At 50.4% G+C, this 27452-nt stretch overlaps 1 protein-coding gene across 1 annotated transcript in view; it reads right to left on the bottom strand.

Moving 5' to 3' along the window:
• LOC147097152 (adenylate cyclase type 6-like) overlaps window positions 1–27452 on the bottom strand; it is a 135925-nt gene that overhangs the window by 2531 nt on the left and 105942 nt on the right. The window contains exons 2-3 of the mRNA XM_085973027.1: window positions 11349–11498; window positions 10217–10338 (exon numbers count right to left, since the gene is read on the bottom strand). Of these exons, the coding sequence (XP_085829153.1) occupies window positions 10217–10338; window positions 11349–11498 (272 nt within the window). The remainder of the gene's footprint in view (window positions 1–10216; window positions 10339–11348; window positions 11499–27452) is intronic.

Below are 27452 nucleotides of genomic sequence, written 5' to 3'. Positions count from 1 at the left end.
GAGATTGACCAGAATGGTACCAGGGGATGAGGGACTTCAGTTATGCGGAGAGACTGGAGAAGCTGGGATTGTTCTCCTTAGAGCAGAGAAGGTTAAGGGGGAGATTGACCAGAATGGTACCAGGGGATGAGGGACTTCAGTTACGTGGAGAGACTGGAGAAGCTGGGATTGTTCTCCTTAGAGCAGAGAAGGTTAAGGGTGAGATTGACCAGAATGGTACCAGGGGATGAGGGACTTCAGTTACACGGAGAGACTGGAGAAGCTGGGGCTGTTCTCCTTAGAGCAGAGAAGGTTAAGGGGAGATTGACCAGAATGGTACCAGGGGATGAGGGACTTCAGTTACGTGGAGAGACTGGAGAAGCTGGGATTGTTCTCCTTAGAGCAGAGAAGGTTAAGGGGGAGATTGACCAGAATGGTACCAGGGGATGAGGGACTTCAGTGACGTGGAGAGGTTGGAGAAGCTGGGGTTGTTCTCCTTAGAGCAGAGAAGGTTAAGGGGGAGATTTAATAGAGGTGTTCAAAATTACGAGGGGTTTTGATCGAGTAGAGAGGGAGAAACTGTTTCCAGCGGCAGGAGGGTTGGTAACCAGAGGACACAGATTGAAGATAATCGGCAAAAGAACCAGAGGGGGAGATGAGGAGAATTTGTTTTTTAACGCAGCGAGTTGTTGTGATCTGGAACGCGCTGCCTGAAAGGGCGGTGGGAGCAGATTCAATAGTAACTTTCAAAAGGGGAACTGGATAAATACCTGAAGGGGAAAAATTCACATGGCTACGGGGGAAAGAGCGGGGGGGGGGGGGAGTGGGACTAATTGGAGAGCTCGTTCAAAGAGCCGGCACAGGCACGACGGCCCGAATGGCCGCCTTCTGTGCTGTATCGTTCTACGATTCTTTGGTTCTAAGTGACTGTAAAATCGCATCGGGGTATCCATTATTCTATCTTTAAAACCTCTGAACCCCTCGATTAGATTCCAGCCTGTAACTCACTCCCGGGTATCTGTTATTCTAAATATAAAACCCCCGAACCCCTCGATTAGATTCCAGCCTGTAACTCACTCCTGGGTATCTGTTATTCTATATTTAAAACCTCTGAACCCCTCGATTAGATTCCAGCCTGTAACTAACTCCCGGGTATCTGTTATTCTATATATAAACCCCCCGAACCCCTCGATTAGATTCCAGCCTGTAATTCACTCCCGGGTATCTGTTATTCTATATATGAACCCCCCGAACCCCTCGATTAGATTCCAGCCTGTAATTCACTCCCGGGTATCTGTTATTCTATACATAAACCCCCCGAACCCATCGATTAGATTCCAGCCTGTAACTCACTCCTGGGTATCTGTTATTCAATATATAAACCCCCCGAACCCCTCGATTAGATTCCAGCCTATAACTCACTCCCGGGTATCTGTTATTCTATATATAAACCCCCCGAACCCCTCGATTAGATTCCAGCCTGTAACTCACTCCCGGGTATCTGTTATTCTATATATAACCCCCCCCAACCCCTCGATTAGATTCCAGTCTGTAACTCACTCCCGGGTATCTGTTATTCTATATATAAACCCCCGAACCCCTCAATTAGATTCCAGCCTGTAACTCACTCCCGGGTATCTGTTATTCTATATATAAACCCCCCCGAACACCTCGATTAGATTCCAGCCTGTAACTCACTCCCGGGTACCTGTTATTCTATATATAAACCCCCCCTGAACCCCTCGATTAGATTCCAGCCTGTAACTCACTCCCGGGTATACGGAATGGGAGGGGAGGGGTAGGGGAGGAGGTGGAACATTATGGTGTGGTTTGGGACAGAGTTACCAGGACTGAAAGCCTGGGTTGAGCTGCTCTGTTGTCATAACCCACCTGTGACCCCCGCCTTGGCGGCGTCGAGCCTTCTCCTCCCCACGACCCCCGCCACCACCGTCCCGCTCTCCGAAACCTTCACAGACAAAAATATCAATAACCCAACCCTCCCTATCTCTGTAACCTCACCAGCCCCTACAAACTTCCCAGCTCTGTAACCTCCTCCAGTCCCTACAACCCTCCCTATCGCTGTAACCTCCTCCAGCCCCCTACAACCCTCCCTATCTCTGTAACCTCCTCCAGCCCCTACAACCCTCCCTATCTCTGTAACCTCCTCCAGCCCCTACAACCCTCCCTATCTCTGTAACCTCCACCAGCCCCCTACAACCCTCCCCATCTCTGTAACCTCCTCCAGGCCCCTACAACCCTCCCCATCTCTGTAACCTCCTCCAGCCCCCTACAACCCTCCCTATCTCTGTAACCTCCTCCAGCCCCTACAACCCTCCCCATCTCTGTAACCTCCTCCAGCCCCCTACAACCCTCCCTAACTCTATAACCTCCTCCAGCCCCCTACAACCCTCCCTATCTCTGTAACCTCCTCCAGCCCCTACAACCCTCCCTAACTCTATAACCTCCTCCAGCCCCCTACAACCCTCCCTATCTCTGTAACCTCCTCCAGCCCCTACAACCCTCCCCATCTCTGTAACCTCCTCCAGCCCCCTACAACCCTCCCTATGTCTGTAACCTCCTCCAGCCCCCTACAACCCTCCCTATCTCTGTAACCACCTCCAGCCCCCGAGAACCCTTCGAGATCGCTGCGCAGGATATCGAGGCACTGGAGTGGGTGCAAAATAGATTGACAAGGATGATACCAGAAATGCGAGGTTATAACTCTCAGAAAAGGATGAACAGGCTTGAAAAAAGAAGGCTGGGGGGGTGACCTAATAGAGGTCTTTAAAATGATGAAAGGTTTTGATAGAGTGGATACAGAGAGAATGTTTCCACTTGTGGGGAGGAGCATAACTAGAGGTCATCAATATAAGATAGTCACCAAGAAATCCAATAGGAAATTCAGGAGAAACTTCTTTACCCAGAGAGTGGTGAGAATGTGGAACTCGCTACCACAGGGAGTGGTTGAGGTGAATAGTATCGATGTATTTAAGGGGAGGCTGGACAAACACATGAGGGAGAAGGGAATAGAGGGTTACGCTGATAGGGTTAGATGAGGAAAGATGGGAGGAGGCTCGAGCGGAGCACGGACGGCTTGGCCTATTTCTGTGCTGTAAATTCTATGTAATTCCACTGGCCATTCCGATTGCTTAATGTGACACAAAAAGGCAACTATTGGTTTCGAATACAGGAGAAGGATGTCTTGCTGCAGTTGTACAGGGCCTTGGTGAGACCACACCTTGAGTATTGTGTGCAGTTTTGGTCGCCTTATCTGAGGAAGGATGTTCTTGCTATGGAGGGAGTGCAGCAAAGATTCACCAGACTGATGCCTGGGATGGCAGGAATGACGTACGAGGAGAGATTGGGTCGATTGGGCTTATACTCGCTGGAGTTTAGAAGAATGAGAGGGGATCTCATTGAAACTTATAAAATTCTAACAGGACTAGACAGACTAGATGCAGGAAGGATGTTCCCGATGGCGGGGGAGTCCAGAACCAGGGGTCACAGTCTAAGGATAAGGGGTAAGCCATTTAGGACAGAAATGAGGAGGAATTTCTTCACCCAGAGAGTGGTGAACCTGTGGAATTCTCTGCCACAGAGGGCGGTGGAGGCCAGTTCATTAAATATATTCAAGAAGGAGTTAGATATATTTCTTAAGGCTAAAGGGATCAAGGGATATGGGGAGAAGGCAGGGACAGGGTACTGAGTTTGGATGATCAGCCATGATCTCATTAAATGGCGGAGCAGGCTCGAGGGGCCGAATGACCTACTCCTGCTCCTATCGTCTATGTTTCTATGACAACTGGTAAAGATGGAAGATGGGGACACGCAAGACTGTGCTCCATACGAGGGGGTCACGGAGCAAGATGGGCTACGGGGAAAGGGGGCTAATCCTGCCGGAGTCTGCGTTGATAAGTGGCGGAGGCCAAAGACGGAGGGAGACTGATCGGGGGTTCGGGGGGCGTTGATGGGCGGCGGGGTTTGTGATATTGAAAAAAGCCAATTCTGCAGAGACTAGAGAAGCTGTGAGTGTCGGTCTTGTTCGGTGGGTATTGCTCTCTCTCTGGCCTCTGAGTCAGTAGGTTGTGGTTTCGAGACACACACTCCCAGAGATGGAGGCAGGGAAGACCAAAATGGAGGTAGGTGGAGTCAAAATGGAGGCACGAAGGGGTCAAAATGGAGGCACGTGGAGTCAAAATGGAGGCACGAAGGGGTCAAAATGGAGGCACGTGGAGTCAAAATGGAGGCACGAGGGGTCAAAATGGAGGCACGAGGGGTCAAAATGGAGGCACGAAGGGTCAAAATGGAGGCACGTGGGAGTCAAAATGGAGGCAGGAGGGGTCAAAATGGAGGCAGGAGGGGTCAAAATGGAGGCACGAGGGGTCAAAATGGAGGCACGAGGGGTCAAAATGGAGGCAGGAGCGGTCAAAATGGAGGCAGGAGCGGTCAAAATGGAGGCAGGAGGGGTCAAAATGGAGGCACGAGGGGTCAAAATGGAGGCACGAGGGGTCAAAATGGTGGCATGAGGGGTCAAAATGGAGGAACAGATGAGCTGATGTCTGCGACTTTGGCACGGATGATTGGATCAAAGTTTTTGCACTAGCTGCACTTTGCCAGGGCTCCCAGGCCTGAACTGTGTGATTAATTGGTCATTAGCATTCCATGGAACCAGGCTCAGACACTGCGCCTTTGATCCGGAGCGATCGATAAAGCCCGGCTTCAAAGCCTCCGAAATAAAAGCTGCTTTATTCTTTCTCGACAGTCCGCCGCCAGCGTCTTGGGAGCGGGAGCTTGCCCCACGCATTTCCCAGATTGTGACCAGTCTCCAGTGATCACAAGGCTGCACCGCGAGCCTCGACATTTCAAACCCCCTCTCTATCTCTGTAACCTCCTCCAGCCGCTACAACCCTCCCTATCTCTGTAACCTCCTCCAGCCCCTACAACCCTCCCTCTCTCTGGAACCTCCTCCAGCCGCTACAACCCTCCCTATCTCTGTAACCTCCTCCAGCCCCTACAACCCTCCCTATCTCTGTAACCTCCTCCAGCCCCTACAACCCTCCCTATCTCTGTAACCTCCTCCAGCCCCCTACAACCCACCCTATCTCTGTAACCTCCTCCAGTCCCCTACAACCCTCCCTATCTCTGTAACCTCCTCCAGCCCCTACAACCCTCCCTATCTCTGTAACCTCCTCCAGCCCCCTACAACCCTCCCTATCTCTGTAACCTCCTCCAGTCCCCTACAACCCTCCCTATCTCTGTAACCTCCTCCAGCCCCTACAACCCTCCCTATCTCTGTAACCTCCTCCAGCCCCTACAACCCTCCCTCTCTCTGGAACCTCCTCCAGCCGCTACAACCCTCCCTATCTCTGTAACCTCCTCCAGCCCCTACAACCCTCCCTATCTCTGTAACCTCCTCCAGCCCCTACAACCCTCCCTATCTCTGTAACCTCCTCCAGCCCCCTACAACCCTCCCTATCTCTGTAACTTCCTCCAGCCCCTACAACCCTCCCTATCTCTGTAACCTACTCCAGCCCCCTACAACCCTCCCTATCTCTGTAACCTCCTCCAGCCCCCTACAACCCTCCCAATCTCTGTAACCTACTCCAGCCCCGACAACCCTCCCTATCTCTGTAACCTCCTCCAGCCCCTACAACCCTCCCTATCTCTGTAACCTCCTCCAGCCGCTACAACCCTCCCTCTCTCTGTAACCTCCTCCAGCCCCTACAACCCTCTCTATCTCTGTAACCTCCTCCAGCCCCTACAACCCTCCCTCTCTCTGTAACCTCCTCCAGCCCCCTACAACCCTCCCTATCTCTGTAACCTCCTCCAGCCCCTACAACCCTCCCTAGCTCTGTAACCTCCTCCAGCCCCCTACAACCCTCCGTATCTCTGTAACCTCCTCCAGCTCCTACAACCCTCCCTATCTCTGTAACTTCCTCCAGCCCCTACAACCCTCCCTATCTCTGTAACCTACTCCAGCCCCCTACAACCCTCCCTATCTCTGTAACCTCCTCCAGCCCCCTACAACCCTCCCAATCTCTGTAACCTACTCCAGCCCCCTACAACCCTCCCTATCTCTGTAACCTCCTCCACACCCTACAACCCTCCCTATCTCTGTAACCTCCTCCAGCCCCCTACAACCCTCCCTATCTCTGTAACCTCCTCCAGCCCCCTACAACCCTCCCTCTCTCTGTAACCTCCTCCAGCCCATACAACCCTCTCTATCTCTGTAAGCTCCTCCAGCCCCTACAACCCTCCCTATCTCTGTAACCTCCTCCAGCCCCTACAACTCTCCCTATCTCTGTAACCTCCTCCAGCCCCTACACCCCTCCCTATCTCTGTAACCTCCTCCAGCCCCCTACAACCCACCATATCTCTGTAACCTCCTCCAGCCCCTACAACCCTCCCTATCTCTGTAACCTCCTCCAGCCCCTACAACCCTCCCTATCCCTGTAACCTCCTCCAGCCCTGACAACCCTCCCTATCTCTGTAACCTCCTCCAGCCCCTACAACTCTCCCTATCTCTGTAACATCCTCCAGCCCCCTACAACCCTCCCTATCTCTGCAACCTCCTCCAGCCCCTACAACCCTCCCTATCGCTGTAACCTCCTCCAGCCCCGTACAACCCTCCCTATCTCTGTAACCACCTCCAGCCCCCTACAACCCTCCCTATCTCTGTAACCTCCTCCAGCCCCCTACAACCCTACCTATCTCTGTAACCTCCTCCAGCCCCCTACAACCCTCCCCATCTCTGTAACCTCCTCCAGCCCCCTACAACCCTCCCTATCTCTGTAACCTCCTCCTGTCCCTACAACCCTCCCTATCTCTGTAACCTCCTCCTGTCCCTACAACCCTCCCTATCTCTGTAACCTCCTCCAGCCCCCTACAACCCTCCCTATCTCTGTAACCTCCTCCAGCCCCCACAGCCCTCCCTATCTCTGTAACCTCCTCCAACCCCCTACAACCCTCCCTATCTCTGTAACCTCCTCCAGCCCCCTACAACCCTCCCTATCTCTGTAACCTCCTCCAGCCCCTACAACCCTCCCTCTCTCTGTAACCTCCTCCAGCCCCCTACAACCCTCCCTCTCTCTGTAACCTCCTCCAGCCCCCTACAACCCTCCCTACCTCTGTAACCTCCTCTAGCCCCCTACAACCCTCCCTATCTCTGTAACCTCCTCCAGCCCCTACAACACTCCCTATCTCTGTAACCTCCTCCAGCCCCTACAACCCTCCCTATCTCAGTAACTTCCTCCAGCCCGTACAACCCTCCCTATCTCTGTAACCTCCTCCAGCCCCCTACAACCCTCCCTATCTCTGTAACCTCCTCCAGCCCCTACAACCCTCCCTATCTCTGTAACCTCCTCCAGCCCCTACACCCCTCCGTATCTCTGTAACCTCCTCCAGCCCCTACAACCCTCCCTATCTCTGTAACCTCCTCCAACACCCTACAACCTTTCCTATCTCTGTAACCTCCTCCAGCCCCTACAACCCTCCCTATCTCTGTAACCTCCTCCAGCCCCTACAACCCTCCCTATCTCTGTAACCTCCTCCAGCCCCCTACAATCCTCCCTATCTCTGTAACCTCCTCCAGCCCCCTACAACCCAGCCTATCTCTGTAACCTCCTCCAGCCCCTACACCCCTCCCTATCTCTGTAACCTCCTCCAGCCCCCTAAAACCCTCCCTATCTCTGTAACCTCCTCCAGCCCCCTACAACCCAGCCTATCTCTGTAACCTCCTCCAGCCCCTACACCCCAGCCTATCTCTGTAACCTCCTCCAGCCTCTACACCCCTCCCTATCTCTGTAACCTCCTCCAGCCCCTACAACCCTCCCTACCTCTGTAACCTCCTCCAGCCCCCTACAACCCTCCCTATCTCTCTAACCTCCTGCAGCCCCCTACAACCCTCCCTATCTCTGTAACCTCCTCCAGCCCCCTACAACCTTCCCTATCTCTGAACCTCCTCCAGCCCCTACAACCCTCCCTATCTCTGTAACCTCCTCCAACCCCCTACAACCCTCCCAATCTCTGTAACCTCCTCCAGCCCCTACAACCCTCCCTATCTCTGTCACTCTGTTGTGAACATGTGGATTTGTCCAATGTGAAGTTAATGATATCGTACAGTCACCGTATCTGGTGTCCCGGTGAGCAGGGATATCGTACAGTCACCGTATCTGGTGTCCCGGTGAGCAGGGATATCGTACAGTCACCGTATCTGGTGTCCCGGTGAGCAGGGATATCGTACAGACATCGTATCTGGTGTCCCGGTGAGCAGGGATATCGTACAGTCACCGTATCTGGTGTCCCGGTGAGCAGGGATATCGTACAGTCACCGTATCTGGTGTCCCGGTGAGCAGGGATATCGTACAGACATCGTATCTGGTGTCCCGGTGAGCAGGGATATCGTACAGTCACCGTATCTGGTGTCCCAGTGAGCAGGGATATCGTACAGTCACCGTATCTGGTGTCCCAGTGAGCAGGGATATCGTACAGTCATCGTATCTGGTGTCCCGGTGAGCAGGGATATCGTACAGTCACCGTATCTGGTGTCCCGGTGAGCAGGGATATCGTACAGACATCGTATCTGGTGTCCCGGTGAGCAGGAATATCGTACAGTCACCGTATCTGGTGTCCCGGTGAGCAGGGATATCGTACAGTCACCGTATCTGGTGTCCCGGTGAGCAGGGATATCGTACAGTCACCGTATCTGGTGTCCCGGTGAGCAGGGATATCGTACAGACATCGTATCTGGTGTCCCGGTGAGCAGGGATATCCTCCAGACATCGTATCTGGTGTCCCGGTGAGCGTTCTTTCCCGTTTCTTGACGGGTACACTAACTATCCCAGCTTTCTGGGATTCTGCCTTACTGTGAAACCAAATGAAGTCCAGATTCCGGTCGGCATTACATCGGAAGATGGGAATTTCTGGAGGCTAGAAGATCACGGACCCTCTAGTTTGCCTTCTACCATCCTGGGAGTCACACGTCACAACAATACTGGAGTTGTTGACCATTCACAGCGATCAATCTCGATCAATGAGTCTACAACAGACCCAGACATAAGGTGAGGAAACCCCCAGTGGTGGAGAGCTTTAGGAACCAGAGGTCCAAAGTCACCTGTTCCTCCCGAGCACGCTGCACTCAACACACGTTAGAGGGGAGGGAGTGAGGGGTGAGGATATGATGAGTGTTGGAGGGTAGAGGAGACAGTGAGAGAGAGAGGGAGACAGAGAGAGAGAGACAGAGAGAGAGAGACAGAGAGAGAGAGACAGAGAGAGGGAGACAGAGAGAGAGAGACAGAGAGAGAGGAGACAGAGAGAGAGGAGACACAGAGCGAGGAGACAGGGAGAGGGTGAGAGAGACAGAGAGAGAGAGAGAGACAGAGAGAGAGGGAGACAGAGAGAGGGTGAGAGAGACAGAGAGAGAGAGAGAGACAGAGAGAGAGAGAGAGAGAGCGAGACAGAGAGAGAGAGACAGAGAGAGAGAGAGAGACAGAGAGAGAGCGAGACAGAGACAGAGAGAGTGAGAGTGAGAGAGACAGAGAGCGTGAGAGAGACAGAGACAGACCGGAGACAGACCGGAGACAGAGAGAGAGACAGAGAGAGAGAGACAGAGAGACAGACAGAGAGAGAGAGACAGAGACAGAGACAGAGAGACAGAGACAGAGAGACAGAGAGAGTGAGAGAGACAGAGAGAGTGAGAGAGACAGAGAGAGTGAGAGAGACAGAGAAAGAGAGAGAGAGAGAGAGACAGAGAGAGAGAGAGCAAGACAAAGAGAGAGAGAGACAGAGAGAGAGAGAGAGACAGAGAGAGAGAGTGAGAGAGACAGAGACAGACCGGAGACAGAGAGAGAGACATGGAGGGAGAGAGAGAGAGAGAGACAGAGAGAGAGACAGAGAGAGAGAGACAGAGAGAGAGAGACAGAGAGAGAGAGAGAGTGAGAGAGACAGAGAGAGAGACAGAGAGAGAGAGAGAGAGTGAGAGAGAGAGACAGAGAGAGAGAGACAGAGAGAGAGAGACAGACAGAGAGAGAGAGTGAGAGAGACACAGACCGGAGACAGAGAGAGAGACATGGAGGGAGAGAGAGAGAGACAGAGAGAGACAGAGAGTGAGAGAGACAGAGAGAGAGACAGAGAGAGAGAGAGAGAGTGAGAGAGAGACAGAGAGAGAGAGAGAGAGAGAGAGAGACAGAGAGAGAGACGGAGCGAGACAGATACAGACCGGAGACAGAGAGGTGCTCACCTCACGTTGTCGTGTTTCTGGATGTAGATCTTGTGGAACATCATGTCCTCTTTCTTGGCGTTAATGTCCGCCTTCATCTCCATGGCAACGTGGCGCGGAAGGACTGAGAGGAGGAGACGCTCCTTGAGGAGAGGAAAGGGGCCCCCGTTAGAACATAGAGCTCCCGTGCGTAACCTCTTACCGTGTCTATCCCCAGCCTCCTCAGCACAGGCCGGGGATGGAGCCTGGGCCTTTCCTGCGCTGTGTGTGGGGGGGGTGGGGGGCAGGCTGAGAGGAGGGATGAGGATCCTGAATTGCTGAATTGTATGCGGGTGCAGGGAACCTGGGTGAACAGCGAGAAACCGCTTGTTTGTATTATTCATTCACGGCATGTGGGCGTCTCTGGCAAGGCCGGCATTTATTGCCCATCCCCTAGCTTGGCCCCTTGAGAAGGTGGTGGTGAGCCGCCTTCTTGAACCGCTGCAGTCCGTGTGGTGAAGGTGCCCCCACAGTGCTGTTAGGGAGGGAGTTCCAGGATTTTGACCCAGCGACGCTGAAGGAACGGCCGATATATTTCCAAGTCAGTGATGTAAGAAAACTACTAGGCACTTGGTCTAAGCATTAAACAAAGCTTTAATCAACTGTTTTACAACATGGAGGTCTAGTTGTGTCCTTCACTAGTTCCTGTTAAGAATGTCCTGCGCAAGCTGGGCCCGTGCCAGAGTATTTATACTCTCCCTGGACAGCGCCACCAGAAGGTCGCCCAGTATCATTCCATAAGTCATTGCCACATGAATGACTGATTCAAGTCAGTCAGGATGGTGTGTGACTTGGAGGGGAACTTGGAGGTGGTGGCGTTCCCGTGTGCCTGCTGCCCTTGTCCTTCTAGGTGGAACAGGTCCCGGGTTTGGGAGGTGCTGCCGAAGAAGCCTTGGCGAGTTGCTGCAGTGCATCTTGTAGATGGTACACACTGCAGCCACGGTGCGCCGGCGGTGGAGGGAGTGAATGTTTAAGGTGGTGGATGGGGTGCCGATCAAGCGGGGCTGCTTTGTCCTGGATGGTGTCGAGCTTCTCGAATGTTGTCGGGGCTGCACTCGTCATCCAGGCAAAGTGGAGAGTAAAGCAACGGGAGGTCAATGAACTGCGAGCCTACCTGCTGCTGGTTCTCCCTCTGGGAGTGTAGACGAGCCTGGATGCAAGCACGAGTCTCTCGGAAGGCCTGTCTCTGTGACACCTCGGCTGGGTAGTGTGTACACACTCCGACAATGTTCGTACACAGGAGGATGAGTACATTGGAGCTCAGCTGTGAATCAAAACACAGGTGGTGGGGGGGGTGGGGGCGGGGAGAGAAAGAGGGGGGAGGTGAGTATCACAGTTAGTCAAACGAGAGCTTAAGAGTCAAGTCAAGCAGATGTCTCTCCCACCCCCACCCCAGACTTCAATGAATCTCGGAGGTGACGAGACACCGAGGCAATAATCCAGCTGGTTTGTATAAATATTTAGTCCAAATCTTCACACTGACACAGTGAGTAACCCTTACCCTGAATAAACACTATCTTTGTACAGTTACACAGTGAGTGATCCTTACCTTGCTGAATAAACAGTGACCCTGTACAGTTACACAGTGAGTGATCCTTACCCTGAATAAACCGTGACCCTGTACAGTTACAGAGAGTGATCCTTACCCTGAATAAACAGTGACTCTGTACAGTTACACAGTGAGTGATCCTTACCCTGAATAAACAGTGACTCTGTACAGTTACAGTGAGTGACCCTTACCCTGAATAAACAGTGACTCTGTACAGTTACACAGTGAGTGACCCTTACCGTGAATAAACAGTGACTCTGTACAGTTACACAGTGAGTGACCCTTACCCTGAATAAACAGTGACTCTGTACAGTTACAGTGAGTGACCCTTACCCTGAATAAACAGTGACTCTGTGCAGTTACACAGTGAGTGACCCTTACCGTGAATAAACAGTGACTCTGTACAGTTACACAGTGAGTGACCCTTACCCTGAATAAACAGTGACTCTGTACAGTTACACAGTGAGTGACCCTTACCCTGAATAAACAGTGACTCTGTACAGTTACACAGTGAGTGACCCTTACCCTGAATAAACCGTGACTCTGTACAGTTACACAGTGAGTGACCCTTACCCTGAATAAACCGTGACTCTGTACAGTTACACAGTGAGTGACCCTTACCCTGAATAAACAGTGACTCTGTACAGTTACAGTGAGTGACCCTTACCCTGAATAAACAGTGACTGTACAGTTACACAGTGAGTGACCCTTACCCTGAATAAACAGTGACTCTGTACAGTTACACAGTGAGTGACCCTTACCCTGAATAAACAGTGACTCTGTACAGTTACAGTGAGTGACCCTTACCCTGAGTAAACAGTGACTCTGTACAGTTACACAGTGAATGACCCTTACCCTGAATAAACAGTGACTCTGTACAGTTACAGTGAGTGACCCTTACCCTGAATAAACCGTGACTCTGTACAGTTACACAGTGAGTGACCCTTACCCTGAATAAACAGTGACTCTGTACAGTTACACAGTGAGTGACCCTTACCCTGAGTAAACAGTGACTCTGTACAGTTACACAGTGAATGACCCTTACCCTGAATAAACAGTGACTCTGTACAGTTACAGTGAGTGACCCTTACCCTGAATAAACCGTGACTCTGTACAGTTACACAGTGAGTGACCCTTACCCTGAATAAACAGTGACTCTGTACAGTTACACAGTGAGTGACCCTTACCCTGAATAAACAGTGACTCTGTACAGTTACACAGTGAGTGACCCTTACCCTGAATAAACAGTGACTCTGTACAGTTACACAGTGAGTGACCCTTACCCTGAATAAACAGTGACTCTGTACAGTTACACAGTGAATGACCCTTACCCTGAATAAACAGTGACTCTGTACAGTTACACAGTGAGTGACCCTTACCCTGAATAAACAGTGACTCTGTACAGTTACAGCGAGTGACCCTTACCCTGAATAAACAGTGACTCTGTACAGTTACAGTGAGTGACCCTTACCCTGAATAAACCGTGACTCTGTACAGTTACAGAGAGTGACCCTTACCCTGAATAAACACTGACTCTGTACAGTTACAGTGAGTGACCCTTACCCTGAATAAAAAGTGACTCTGTACAGTTACAGTGAGTGACCCTTACCCTGAATAAACACTGACTCTGTACAGTTACACAGTGAGTGATCCTTAACCTGAATAAACAGTGACTCTGTACAGTTACACAGTGAGTTACCCTTACCCTGATTAAACAGTGACTCTGTACAGTTACAGTGAGTGACCCTTACCCTGAATAAACAGTGACTCTGTACAGTTACACAGTGAGTGACCCTTACCCTGAATAAACAGTGACTGTACAGTTACACAGTGAGTGACCCTTACCCTGAATAAACAGTGACTCTGTACAGTTACACAGTGAGTGACCCTTACCCTGAATAAACAATGACTCTGTACAGTTACAGTGAGTGACCCTTACCCTGAATAAACAGTGACTCTGTACAGTTACAGTGAGTGACCCTTACCCTGAATAAACAGTGACTCTGTACAGTTACAGTGAGTGACCCTTACCCTGAATAAACAGTGACACTGTACAGTTACAGTGAGTGACCCTTACCCTGAATAAACCGTGACTCTGTACAGTTACACAGTGAGTGACCCTTACCCTGAATAAACAGTGACTCTGTACAGTTACACAGTGAGTGACCCTTACCCTGAATAAACAGTGATTCTGTACAGTTACACAGTGAGTGACCCTTACCCTGAATAAACAGTGACTCTGTACAGTTACACAGTGAGTGACCCTTACCCTGAATAAACACTATCTTTCTACAGTTACACAGTGAGTGATCCTTACCCTGCTGAATAAACAGTGACTGTACAGTTACACAGTGAGTGACCCTTACCCTGAATAAACAGTGACTCTGTACAGTTACAGTGAGTGACCCTTACCCTGAATAAACAGTGACTCTGTACAGTTACAGTGAGTGACCCTTACCCTGAATAAACAGTGACTCTGTACAGTTACACAGTGAGTGACCCTTACCCTGAATAAACAGTGACTCTGTACAGTTACACAGTGAGCGACCCTTACCCTGAATAAACAGTGACTCTGTACAGTTACACAGTGAGAGACCCTTACCCTGAATAAACAGTGACTCTGTACAGTTACACAGTGAGTTACCCTTACCCTGAATAAACAGTGACTCTGTACAGTTACACAGTGAGTGACCCTTACCCTGAATAAACAGTGACTCTGTACAGTTAGTGAGTGACCCTTACCCTGAATAAACAGTGACTCTGTACAGTTACACAGTGAGTGACCCTTACCCTGAATAAACAGTGACTCTGTACAGTTAGTGAGTGACCCTTACCCTGAATAAACAGTGACTCTGTACAGTTACAGTGAGTGACACTTACCCTGAATAAACAGTGACTCTGTACAGTTACACAGTGAGTGACCCTTACCCTGAATAAACAGTGACTCTGTACAGTTACAGTGAGTGACCCTTACCCTGAATAAACAGTGACTCTGTACAGTTACACAGTGAGTGACCCTTACCCTGAATAAACAGTGACTCTGTACAGTTACACAGTGAGTGACCCTCACCCTGAATAAACAGTGACTCTGTACAGTTACAGTGAGTGATCCTTACCCTGAATAAACAGTGACTCTGTACAGTTACACAGTGAGTGACCCTTACCCTGAATAAACAGTGACTCTGTACAGTTACACAGTGAGTGACCCTTACCCTGAATAAACAGTGACTCTGTACAGTTACAGTGAGTGACCCTTACCCTGAATAAACAGTGACTCTGTACAGTTACACAGTGAGTGACCCTTACCCTGAATAAACAGTGACTCTGTACAGTTACACAGTGAGTGATCCTTACCCTGCTGAATAAACAGTGACTCTGTACAGTTACAGTGAGTGACCCTTACCCTGAATAAACAGTGACTCTGTACAGTTACACAGTGAGTGACCCTTACCCTGAATAAACAGTGACTCTGTACAGTTACAGTGAATGACCCTTACCCTGAATAAACAGTGACTCTGTACAGTTACACAGTGAGTGACCCTTACCCTGAATAAAAAGTGACTCTGTACAGTTACACAGTGAGTGACCCTTACCCTGAATAAACAGTGACTCTGTACAGTTACAGCGAGTGACCCTTACCCTGAATAAACAGTGACTCTGTACAGTTACACAGTGAGTGACCCTTACCCTGAATAAACAGTGACTCTGTACAGTTACACAGTGAGTGACCCTTACCCTGAATAAACAGTGACTCTGTACAGTTAGTGAGTGACCCTTACCCTGAATAAACAGTGACTCTGTACAGTTACACAGTGAGTGACCCTTACCCTGAATAAACAGTGACTCTGTACAGTTACACAGTGAGTGACCCTCACCCTGAATAAACAGTGACTCTGTACAGTTACACAGTGAGTGACCCTTACCCTGAATAAACAGTGACTCTGTACAGTTACAGTGAGTGACCCTTACCCTGAATAAACAGTGACTCTGTACAGTTACAGTGAGTGACCCTTACCCTGAATAAACAGTGACTCTGTACAGTTACAGTGAGTGACCCTTACCCTGAATAAACAGTGACTCTGTACAGTTACAGTGAGTGATCCTTACCCTGAATAAACAGTGACTCTGTACAGTTACACAGTGAGTGACCCTTACCCTGAATAAACAGTGACTCTGTACAGTTACACAGTGAGTGACCCTTACCCTGAATAAACAGTGACTCTGTACAGTTACAGTGAGTGACCCTTACCCTGAATAAACAGTGACTCTGTACAGTTACACAGTGAGTGACCCTTACCCTGAATAAACAGTGACTCTGTACAGTTACACAGTGAGTGACCCTTACCCTGAATAAACAGTGACTCTGTACAGTTACACAGTGAGTGATCCTTACCCTGCTGAATAAACAGTGACTCTGTACAGTTACAGTGAGTGACCCTTACCCTGAATAAACAGTGACTCTGTACAGTTACACAGTGAGTGACCCTTACCCTGAATAAACAGTGACTCTGTACAGTTACACAGTGAGTGACCCTTACCCTGAATAAACAGTGACTCTGTACAGTTAGTGAGTGACCCTTACCCTGAATAAACAGTGACTCTGTACAGTTACACAGTGAATGACCCTTACCCTGAATAAACCGTGACTCTGTACAGTTACACAGTGAGTGACCCTTACCCTGAATAAACAGTGACTCTGTACAGTTACACAGTGAGTGACCCTTACCCTGAATAAACAGTGACTCTGTACAGTTACACAGTGAATGACCCTTACCCTGAATAAACCGTGACTCTGTACAGTTACACAGTGAGTGACCCTTACCCTGAATAAACAGTGACTCTGTACAGTTACACAGTGAATGACCCTTACCCTGAATAAACCGTGACTCTGTACAGTTACACAGTGAGTGACCCTTACCCTGAATAAACAGTGACTCTGTACAGTTACACAGTGAATGACCCTTACCCTGAATAAACCGTGACTCTGTACAGTTACACAGTGAGTGACCCTTACCCTGAATAAACAGTGACTCTGTACAGTTACACAGTGAGTGATCCTTACCCTGAATAAACAGTGACTCTGTACAGTTACACAGTGAGTGACCCTTACCCTGAATAAACAGTGAATCTGTACAGTTACAGTGAGTGACCCTTACCGTGAATAAACAGTGACTCTGTACAGTTACACAGTGAGTGACCCTTACCCTGAATAAACAGTGACACTGTACAGTTACACAGTGAGTGACCCTTACCCTGAATAAACAGTGACTCTGTACAGTTAGTGAGTGATCCTTACCGTGAATAAACAGTGACTCTGTACAGTTACAGTGAGTGACCCTTACCCTGAATAAACAGTGACTCTGTACAGTTACAGTGAGTGACCCTTACCCTGAATAAAGTGACTCTGTACAGTTACACAGTGAGTGACCCTTACGCTGCTGAATAAACAGTGACTCTGTACAGTTACACAGTGAGTGATCCTTACCCTGCTGAATAAACAGTGACTCTGTACAGTTACACAGTGAGTGATCCTTACCCTGCTGAATAAACAGTGGCTCTGTACAGTTACACAGTGAGTGATCCTTACCCTGCTGAATAAACAGTGACTCTGTACAGTTACACAGTGAGTGATCCTTACCCTGCTGAATAAACAGTGACTCTGTACAGTTACACAGTGAGTGATCCTTACCCTGAATAAACACTGACTCTGTACAGTTACACAGCAAGTGATCCTTACCCTGAATAAACAGTGACTCTGTACAGTTACAGTGAGTGACCCTTACCGTGAATAAACAGTGACTCTGTACAGTTAGTGAGTGACCCTTACCCTGAATAAAGTGACTCTGTACAGTTACAGTGAGTGACCCACACCTTGAATAAACAGTGACTCTGTACAGTTACACAGTGAGTGACCCTTACCCTGAATAAACAGTGACTCTGTACAGTTACACAGTGAGTGACCCTTACCCTGCTGAATAAACAGTGACTCTGTACAGTTACACAGTGAGTGACCCTTACCCTGAATAAACAGTGACTCTGTACAGTTACACAGTGAGCGATCCTTACCCTGCTGAATAAACAGTGACTCTATACAGTTACAGTGAGTGATCCTTACCCTGAATAAACAGTGACTGTACAGTTACACAGTGAGTGACCCTTACCCTGAATAAACAGTGACTCTGTACAGTTACACAGTGAGTGACCCTTACCCTGAATAAACAGTGACTCTGTACAGTTACAGTGAGTGATCCTTACCCTGAATAAACAGTGACTCTGTACAGTTACACAGTGAGTGACCCTTACCCTGAATAAACAGTGACTCTGTACAGTTACACAGTGAGTGACCCTTACCCTGAATAAACAGTGACTCTGTACAGTTACACAGTGAGCGACCCTTACCCTGAATAAACAGTGACTCTGTACAGTTACAGTGAGTGACCCTTACCCTGAATAAAGTGACTCTGTACAGTTACACAGTGAGTGACCCTTACCCTGCTGAATAAACAGTGACTCTGTACAGTTACACAGTGAGTGATCCTTACCCTGCTGAATAAACAGTGACTCTGTACAGTTACACAGTGAGTGATCCTTACCCTGCTGAATAAACAGTGGCTCTGTACAGTTACACAGTGAGTGATCCTTACCCTGCTGAATAAACAGTGACTCTGTACAGTTACACAGTGAGTGATCCTTACCCTGCTGAATAAACAGTGACTCTGTACAGTTACACAGTGAGTGATCCTTACCCTGAATAAACACTGACTCCGTACAGTTACAGTGAGTGAGCCTTACCCTGAATAAACAGTGACTCTGTACAGTTACACAGTGAGTGACCCTTACCCTGAATAAACAGTGACTCTGTACAGTTACACAGTGAGTGACCCTTACCCTGAATAAACACTGACTCTGTACAGTTACACAGCAAGTGATCCTTACCCTGAATAAACAGTGACTCTGTACAGTTACAGTGAGTGACCCTTACCGTGAATAAACAGTGACTCTGTACAGTTAGTGAGTGACCCTTACCCTGAATAAAGTGACTCTGTACAGTTACAGTGAGTGACCCTTACCTTGAATAAACAGTGACTCTGTACAGTTACACAGTGAGTGACCCTTACCTTGAATAAACAGTGACTCTGTACAGTTAGTGAGTGAGTGACCCTTACCCTGAATAAACAGTGACTCTGTACAGTTACACAGTGAGTGACCCTTACCCTGAATAAACAGTGACTCTGTACAGTTACACAGTGAGTGACCCTTACCCTGAATAAACAGTGACTCTGTACAGTTACACAGTGAGTGACCGTTACCCTGCTGAATAAACAGTGACTCTGTACAGTTACACAGTGAGTGACCCTTACCCTGAATAAACAGTGACTCTGTACAGTTACACAGTGAGTGACCCTTACCCTGCTGAATAAACAGTGACTCTGTACAGTTACACAGTGAGCGATCCTTACCCTGCTGAATAAACAGTGACTCTGTACAGTTACACAGTGAGTGACCCTTACCCTGCTGAATAAACAGTGACTCTGTACAGTTACACAGTGAGTGACCCTTACCCTGAATAAACAGTGACTCTGTGCAGTTACACAGTGAGTGACCCTTACCCTGAATAAACAGTGACTCTGTACAGTTACACAGTGAGCGATCCTTACCCTGAATAAACAGTGACTCTGTACAGTTACAGTGAGCGACCCTTACCCTGAATAAACAGTGACTCTGTACAGTTACACAGTGAGTGACCCTTACCCTGAATAAACAGTGACTGTACAGTTACACAGTGAGTGACCCTTACCCTGAATAAACAGTGACGCTGTACAGTTACACAGTGAATGACCCTTACCCTGAATAAACAGTGACTCTGTACAGTTACACAGTGAGTGACCCTTACCCTGAATAAACAGTGACTCTGTACAGTTACACAGTGAGTGACCCTTACCCTGAATAAACAGTGACTCTGTACAGTTACACAGTGAGTGACCCTTACCCTGAATAAACAGTGACTCTGTACAGTTACAGTGAGTGACCCTTACCCTGAATAAACAGTGACTCTGTACAGTTACACAGTGAGTGACCCTTACCCTGAATAAACAGTGACTCTGTACAGTTACACAGTGAGTGACCCTTACCCTGAATAAACAGTGACTCTGTACAGTTACACAGTGAGTGACCCTTACCCTGAATAAACAGTGACTCTGTACAGTTACACAGTGAGTGACCCTTACCCTGAATAAACAGTGACTCTGTACAGTTACACAGTGAGTGACCCTTACCCTGAATAAACAGTGACTCTGTACAGTTACAGTGAGTGACCCTTACCCTGAATAAACAGTGACTCTGTACAGTTACACAGTGAGTGACCCTTACCCTGAATAAACAGTGACTCTGTACAGTTACACAGTGAGTGACCCTTACCCTGAATAAACAGTGACTCTGTACAGTTACACAGTGAGTGACCCTTACCCTGAATAAACAGTGACTCTGTACAGTTACACAGTGAGTGACCCTTACCCTGAATAAACAGTGACTCTGTACAGTTCACAGTGAGTGACCCTTACCCTGAATAAACAGTGACTCTGTACAGTTACACAGTGAGTGACCCTTACCCTGAATAAACAGTGACTCTGTACAGTTACACAGTGAGTGACCCTTACCCTGAATAAACAGTGACTCTGTACAGTTACACAGTGAGTGACCCTTACCCTGAATAAACAGTGACTCTGTACAGTTACACAGTGAGTGACCCTTACCCTGAATAAACAGTGACTCTGTACAGTTACACAGTGAGTGACCCTTACCCTGAATAAACAGTGACTCTGTACAGTTACACAGTGAGTGACCCTTACCCTGAATAAACAGTGACTCTGTACAGTTACAGTGAGTGACCCTTACCCTGAATAAACAGTGACTCTGTACAGTTACACAGTGAGTGACCCTTACCCTGAATAAACAGTGACTCTGTACAGTTACACAGTGAGTGACCCTTACCCTGAATAAACAGTGACTCTGTACAGTTACACAGTGAGTGACCCTTACCCTGAATAAACAGTGACTCTGTACAGTTAACACAGTGAGTGACCCATTACCCTGAATAAACAGTGACTACTGTACCAGTTCTACAGTGAGTGAAACAGTGACTCTGTACAGTTACACAGTGAGTGACCCTTACCCTGAATAAACAGTGACTCTGTACAGTTACACAGTGAGTGACCCTTACCCTGAATAAACAGTGACTCTGTACAGTTACAGTGAGTGACCCTTACCCTGAATAAACAGTGACTCTGTACAGTTACAGTGAGTGACCCTTACCCTGAATAAACAGTGACTCTGTACAGTTACACAGTGAGTGACCCTTACCCTGAATAAACAGTGACTCTGTACAGTTACACAGTGAGTGAGCCTTACCCTGAATAAACAGTGACTCTGTACAGTTACACAGTGAGTGACCCTTACCCTGAATAAACAGTGACTCTGTACAGTTACACAGTGAGTGACCCTTACCCTGAATAAACAGTGACTCTGTACAGTTACACAGTGAGTGACCCTTACCCTGAATAAACAGTGACTCTGTACAGTTCGTGAGTGACCCTTACCCTGAATAAACAGTGACTCTGTACAGTTACAGTGAGTGACCCTTACCCTGAATAAACAGTGACTCTGTACAGTTACACAGTGAGTGACCCTTACCCTGAATAAACAGTGACTCTGTACAGTTACAGTGAGTGACCCTTACCCTGAATAAACAGTGACTCTGTACAGTTACACAGTGAGTGACCCTTACCCTGAATAAACAGTGACTCTGTACAATTACACAGTGAGTGAGCCTTACCCTGAATAAACAGTGACTCTGTACAGTTACACCTGAGATTTACAAGAATGATACCAAAACTGCGGCCTAGAAATTGGGTTGGGGCGCCAAAGTGGCGCAAAAGTCGGCTGAACGTAGAATTTAGCGCAGCGATCAGAGTGATACCGATCGTCAGAAATTCAGTTTCAGTGCCCCTCGAGGGACACGGGGCGAGGCTCGAGGCGCTCCGCGTCCCTCTTAGGGCGCTGAAACTGATTATCGCGGCGCACCGTGCCGCAGCGCCACATGCTGCGGCACGGCACGCTGCGGTACTGCAGGCCTTCCTCCCACTGTTAAGGGGGAGGTGCCTGCAACAGCGCGATCCCCGCTCGCGAGTGCCGGCAAACGAGCCCGGCACCAAGGAGAAGTGCCGGGCTCTCGGGAAACAGCTGGCAATTCCGCGGGGGGGGGGGGGGGCGGTTAGGAGGCCGGGGACGGAGGTGCGGGCAGGCGGCCGCCGAAAAAGCGGCCGCCCCGCACCTCCACCTTAACTTGCGCCGCTGCCGGCACAGTAAGGCCCCGTGAACCGGGCGCGGGTAGCGAGCGGCGCAACTGCGGCGTTCGCTACCAAATATCGCGAACGGGGCACGAATGGGGCGCTGCGCACACCTATGACGTCATCGGTGGCGGCGCAGCGCAAATGCCTAACGCCACCATTAGCGCCCCTACTGAATATCGCCGGAGACACAGCCAGTGGCGCTACAGCCACTGACTGCCTCTTTAGGCGCTAACAGGTGGTGTTACTCACCCAATTTCTCCCCCTGAGGGTTTTATAACTATCAGGAAAGTCTGAACAGGCTGGGGGCTCCCTTCACTCAAAACGAGAAGACTGAGAGATGACCTGATAGAGGTCTTTAAGATTACGAAGGGGGTTCGATAGGGTAGACGTAGAGAAGATGTTTCCACTCGTGGGGGAGACCAGAACCAGGGGCCATCGATATAAGATAGTCACTAATAAATCCAATGGGGAATTCAGGAGAAACTTCTTTCCCCAGAGAGTGGTGAGAATGTGGAACTCGCTACCACAGGGAGCGGTGGAGGCGAAGAGCACAGATACATTTAAGGGGGAAGCTGGATAAACACACGAGGGAGAGAGGAATAGAAGGATAGGGTGATAGGGTGAGATGGAGTAGGGGTGGGAGGAGGCTGGTGTGGAGCAGAAATCCCGGCACGGACCAGATGGTCCGAATGGCCTGTTTCTGTGCTGTATGACTGTGTAATTCTACCTTGCTGTGATGTGAGGTGTCTGTGATTCTGTGCGGCGTCTCTTTCCCCGGAAGGTTTCACAGTGTCCCGTCTGTGTAATCGAACAGCCCGCCCCTTTGATCGAGCGTGTTCTGTGCGAGGAGGAGCCGAGTCCGGCCCCCCACCACCCCCCCACCCCCACTTTTTTTATTTTGGCGTTTGATCTCGCAGCAGCCCGTAACTCTGCCGACCTCTCTCAGCAGGGGGGGGCTGAGGCGCGGTGAGTCACGTAGCGTGGTGCGTGAGAATCTTTACAGCCTTGAACTCGCTGCTTCCCACAGAGGACAGAGAATCGGTGAACTTTACTTCCTCCCCCGTGCCAGGTGCCTGAAGTTCATTCTCCGGAGCTTTGGGTTCGAGAGAACAACAGACATCCCGTGAAACAGCCACGACTGTCTTTCAGAAAGTGGACCCCCTTTCTTTATCCCCCCCATCACCGCCTCCTCCCACAGCTTCCTCTCCCTTGCTCAGTGTCACAAGAACATAAGAAATAGGAGCAGGAGCAGGCCAGTCGGCCCCTCGAGCCTGCTCCGCCACTCAATAAGATCATGGCTGATCATCGACCTCAACTCCACTTTCCCGCTCGATCCCCATATCCCTCGATTCCCCGAGAGTCCAAAAATCTATCGATCTCTGTCTTGAATATACTCGACGACTGAGCCTCCACAGCCCTCTGGGGCAGAGAATTCCAAAGATTCACCGCCCTCTGAGTGAAGAAATTCCTCCTCATCTCAGTCCTAAGTGGCCGACCCCTTATCCCGAGACTGTGACCCCTGGTTCTAGACTCTCCAGCCAGGGGGGGGAAACAGCCTCTCAGCATCGACCCTGTCAATCCCCCTCAGAATCTTGTACGTTTCAATGAGATCACCTAAACTCCAGAGAGTATCGGCCCATTCTACACAATCTCTCCTCATAGGACAGCCCTCTCATCCCAGGGAGTGAAGAAGGTTTACAAGATTATGACGGGTTTGGATAGGCTAGACAGTGAAAGGCCGTTCCCACTAGTTGATGGTACAAGGACTAGGGGACACAGATTTAAGGTTTGGGGCAAGAGATACGGGGGGGGGACATGAGGAAAAACTGTTTTTACGCAGCGAGTGGTGAGGACCTGGAACTCGCTGCCGACGGAAGTGGTGGAAGCGGAGACACTCGATGTTTTCCAGGGGAGACTGGATAGGCACTTGAGGGAAATAAACTTGCAGGGCTACGGGGAGAGAGCGGGGGGAATGGGACTGACTGCATTGCTCTACAGAGAGCCGGCATGGACTCGATGGGCCGAATGGCCTCCTTCTGTGCCATATGCCTCGAGTCAGTCTAGTGAACCTTCGTTGCCCCGCCTCCAAGACAAATATATCCTTCCTTAGGTAAGGAGACCAAAACACTGCACAGTACTCCAGGTGTGGTCTCACCAACCTGACTTCCTCACTCTTATACTCCAACCCCTTTGCCATAAAGGCCAGCATTCCTAATTGCTTGCTGTACCTGCATGCTAGCTTTCTGTGATTCAAGTACAAGGACACCCAGGTCCCTCTGAATTTACGAGTCAGCCCAGGGTTGGTGAGAGTCACCAGACTGCTCTCCCACAGAAGGAATCCCAGCGGAACGCCAGCCTGATGTCCAAGCACAAGATCTTTCCAGCCATCGGGAGCGATGAGAATCCTGGCTGAATGCCTCACTCCCCCGGTACCACCACCACCACCATACCCAGCCCCATGGCGCCGAGGCCTAATTGTGGTACCCCATCTAAAGGTGCTGGTGAGACTGCACCTGAAGTACTGCGTACAGTTTTGGTCACCTTACTTAAGGAAGGGTTAACTTGCATTGGAGGCAGTTCAGAGAAGGTTCACTAGGTTGATTCCTGAGTTGATGGGGTTGCCTTATGAAGAAAGGTTGAGCAGGTTGGGCCTGTACTCATTGGAGTTTAGAAGAATGAGAGGTGATCTTATTGAAACATGAGGGGGCTCGACAGGGTAAATGCTGAGAGGATGTTTCCCGTCGTGGGGGAATCTAGAACGAGGGGGCATAGCTTCAGATGGAGATGAGGAGGAATTTCATCTCTCTGAGGGTCGTGAATCTTTAGATACAGAGTAAAGCTCCCTCTGACAGTATCAGCTGTGGCTCAGTGGGCAGCACCCCTCGCCTCTGAGTCAGAAGGTTGTGGGTTCAAGTCCCACTCCAGGGACTTGAGCACAAAAATCTAGGCTGACACTCCAGTGCAGTGCTGAGGGAGTGCTGCACTGTCGGAGGGGCGGTACTGAGGGAGCGCCGCACTGTCGGAGGGGTGGTACTGAGGGAGCGCCGCACTGTCGGAGGGGCGGTACTGAGGGAGCGCCGCACTGTCGGAGGGGTGGTACTGAGGGAGCGCCGCACTGTCGGAGGGGCGGTACTGAGGGAGCGCCGCACTGTCGGAGGGGCAGTACTGAGGGAGCGCCGCACTGTCGGAGGGGCGGTACTGAGGGAGCGCCGCACTGTCGGAGGGGCGGTACTGAGGGAGTGCCGCACTGTCGGAGGGGCGGTACTGAGGGAGCGCCGCACTGTCGGAGGGGTGGTACTGAGGGAGAGCCGCACTGTCGGAGGGGCGGTACTGAGGGAGCGCCGCACTGTCGGAGGGGCGGTACTGAGGGAGCGACGCACTGTCGGAGGGGCGGTACTGAGGGAGAGCCGCACTGTCGGAGGGGCGGTACTGAGGGAGCGCCGCACTGTCGGAGGGGCGGTACTGAGGGAGCGCCGCACTGTCGGAGGGGCGGTACTGAGGGAGCGCCGCACTGTCGGAAGGGCAGTACTGAGGGAGCGCCGCACTGTCGGAAGGGCGGTACTGAGGGAGCGCCGCACTGTCGGAGGGACGGTACTGAGGGAGCGCCGCACTGTCGGAAGGGCGGTACTGAGGGAGCGCCGCACTGTCGGAGGGGCGGTACTGAGGGAGCGCCGCACTGTCGGAGGGGCGGTACTGAGGGAGCGCCGCACTGTCGGAGGTGCAGTCTTTTGGATGAGACGTTAAACCGAGGCCACGTCTGCCCTGTCAGGTGGACGTAAAAGATCCCACAGTCACTATTTCGAAGAAGAGCGGGGGAGTTCTCCCCGGTGTCCTGGGGCCAATATTTATCCCTCAACCAACATCACTAAAACAGATGATCTGGTCATTTAACACATTGCTGTTTGTGGGACCTTGCTGTGCCCAAATTGGCTGCCACATTTCCCACATTACAATACTGATTCCACTTCAAAAGTACTTCATTGGTTGTAAAGCGCTTTGAGACATCCGGTGGTTGTGAAAGACGCTATAGAAATGCAAGTCTTTTTTTCTCTACAGAGGCGGCGTCATTGAGTATATTCAAGGCAGAGACACAGATTTTTGAGCCACAGGGGAGTCAAGGGTTACCGGGAGCGGGCAGGAAAGTGAAGCTGAGGGCAAGATCGGACCAGGGATGATCTCATTAAATGGCGGAGCAGGCTCGAGGGGCCGAATGGCCTACTCCTGCTTCTTATGTACTTAAAGGGTGCCCCTGGGCCGGGAGTCAGCAAACCCCGGCATAGGACGAGGATGCAGCCCGAGACTTTCCTGATTCGTGCGCAAAAACGCGTAGCTCTGGGGCCACAGTAAAGGGTCAGCTGATCCCGAAACGGCCGTCACACGTGGAATCCACTCTTCGTCTTGTGTTTCTGGTAATGAAAAAGCCAGCGGGTGTGCTGATCCCTGAATAGCCACCCTAGCGACACCAGAGGGTGAGTTGATGTCAAGACGGCCGCCCTAGCGACACCGGAGGGTGAGTTGATGTCAAGATGGCCGCCCTAGCAACAACGGAGGGTGAGTTGATGTCAAGATGGCCGCCCTAGCGACACCGGAGGGTGAGTTCATGTCAAGATGGCCGCCCTAGCAACACCGGAGGGTGAGTTGATGTCAAGATGGCCGCCCTAGCAATACCGGAGGGTGAGTTCATGTCAAGATGGCCGCCCTAGCGACACCGGAGGGTGAGTTGATGTCAAGATGGCCGCCCTAGCGACACCGGAGGGTGAGTTGATGTCAAGATGGCCGCCCTAGCGACACCGGAGGGTGAGTTGATGTCAAGATGGCCGCCCTAGCAACACCGGAGAGTGAGTTACATACGAACATACGTACATACGAATTAGGAGCGGGAATAGGCCACTCGGCCCCTCGAGCCTACTCCGCCATTCAATAAGATCATGGCTGATCTGATTACTCCACATTCCCGCCTCGCCTCCCGATAACCTTTCACCCCCCTTGCTTACCAAGTATCTATCCACCTCTGCCTTAAAAATATTCAAAGACTCTGCTTCCACTGCCCTCTGAGGAAGAGAGTTCCAAAGACTCACGACCCTCTGTGAGAAAAAATTTCTCCTCATCTCTGTCTTAAATGGGCGACCCCTTATTTTTAAACAGTGACCCCTAGTTCTAGATTCTCCCACAAGAGGAAACATCCTCTCCACATCCACCCTGTCCAGACTCCTCAGGATCTGACATGTTTCAATCAAGTCACCTCTTAATCTTCTAAACTCCAGCGGATACAAGCCTAGCCTGTCCAACCTTCCCTCATAAGACAAGCCGCCCATTCCAG

This window comes from Somniosus microcephalus, chromosome 33 (assembly GCF_052327205.1).
Source record: "Somniosus microcephalus isolate GS21.2 chromosome 33, FLI_Smic_1.0, whole genome shotgun sequence".
Taxonomy (NCBI): Eukaryota; Metazoa; Chordata; class Chondrichthyes; order Squaliformes; family Somniosidae; genus Somniosus; species Somniosus microcephalus.
The sequence above is the reverse complement of the archived record's forward strand: the minus strand, read 5'-3'. Positions and strand labels throughout refer to the sequence as shown.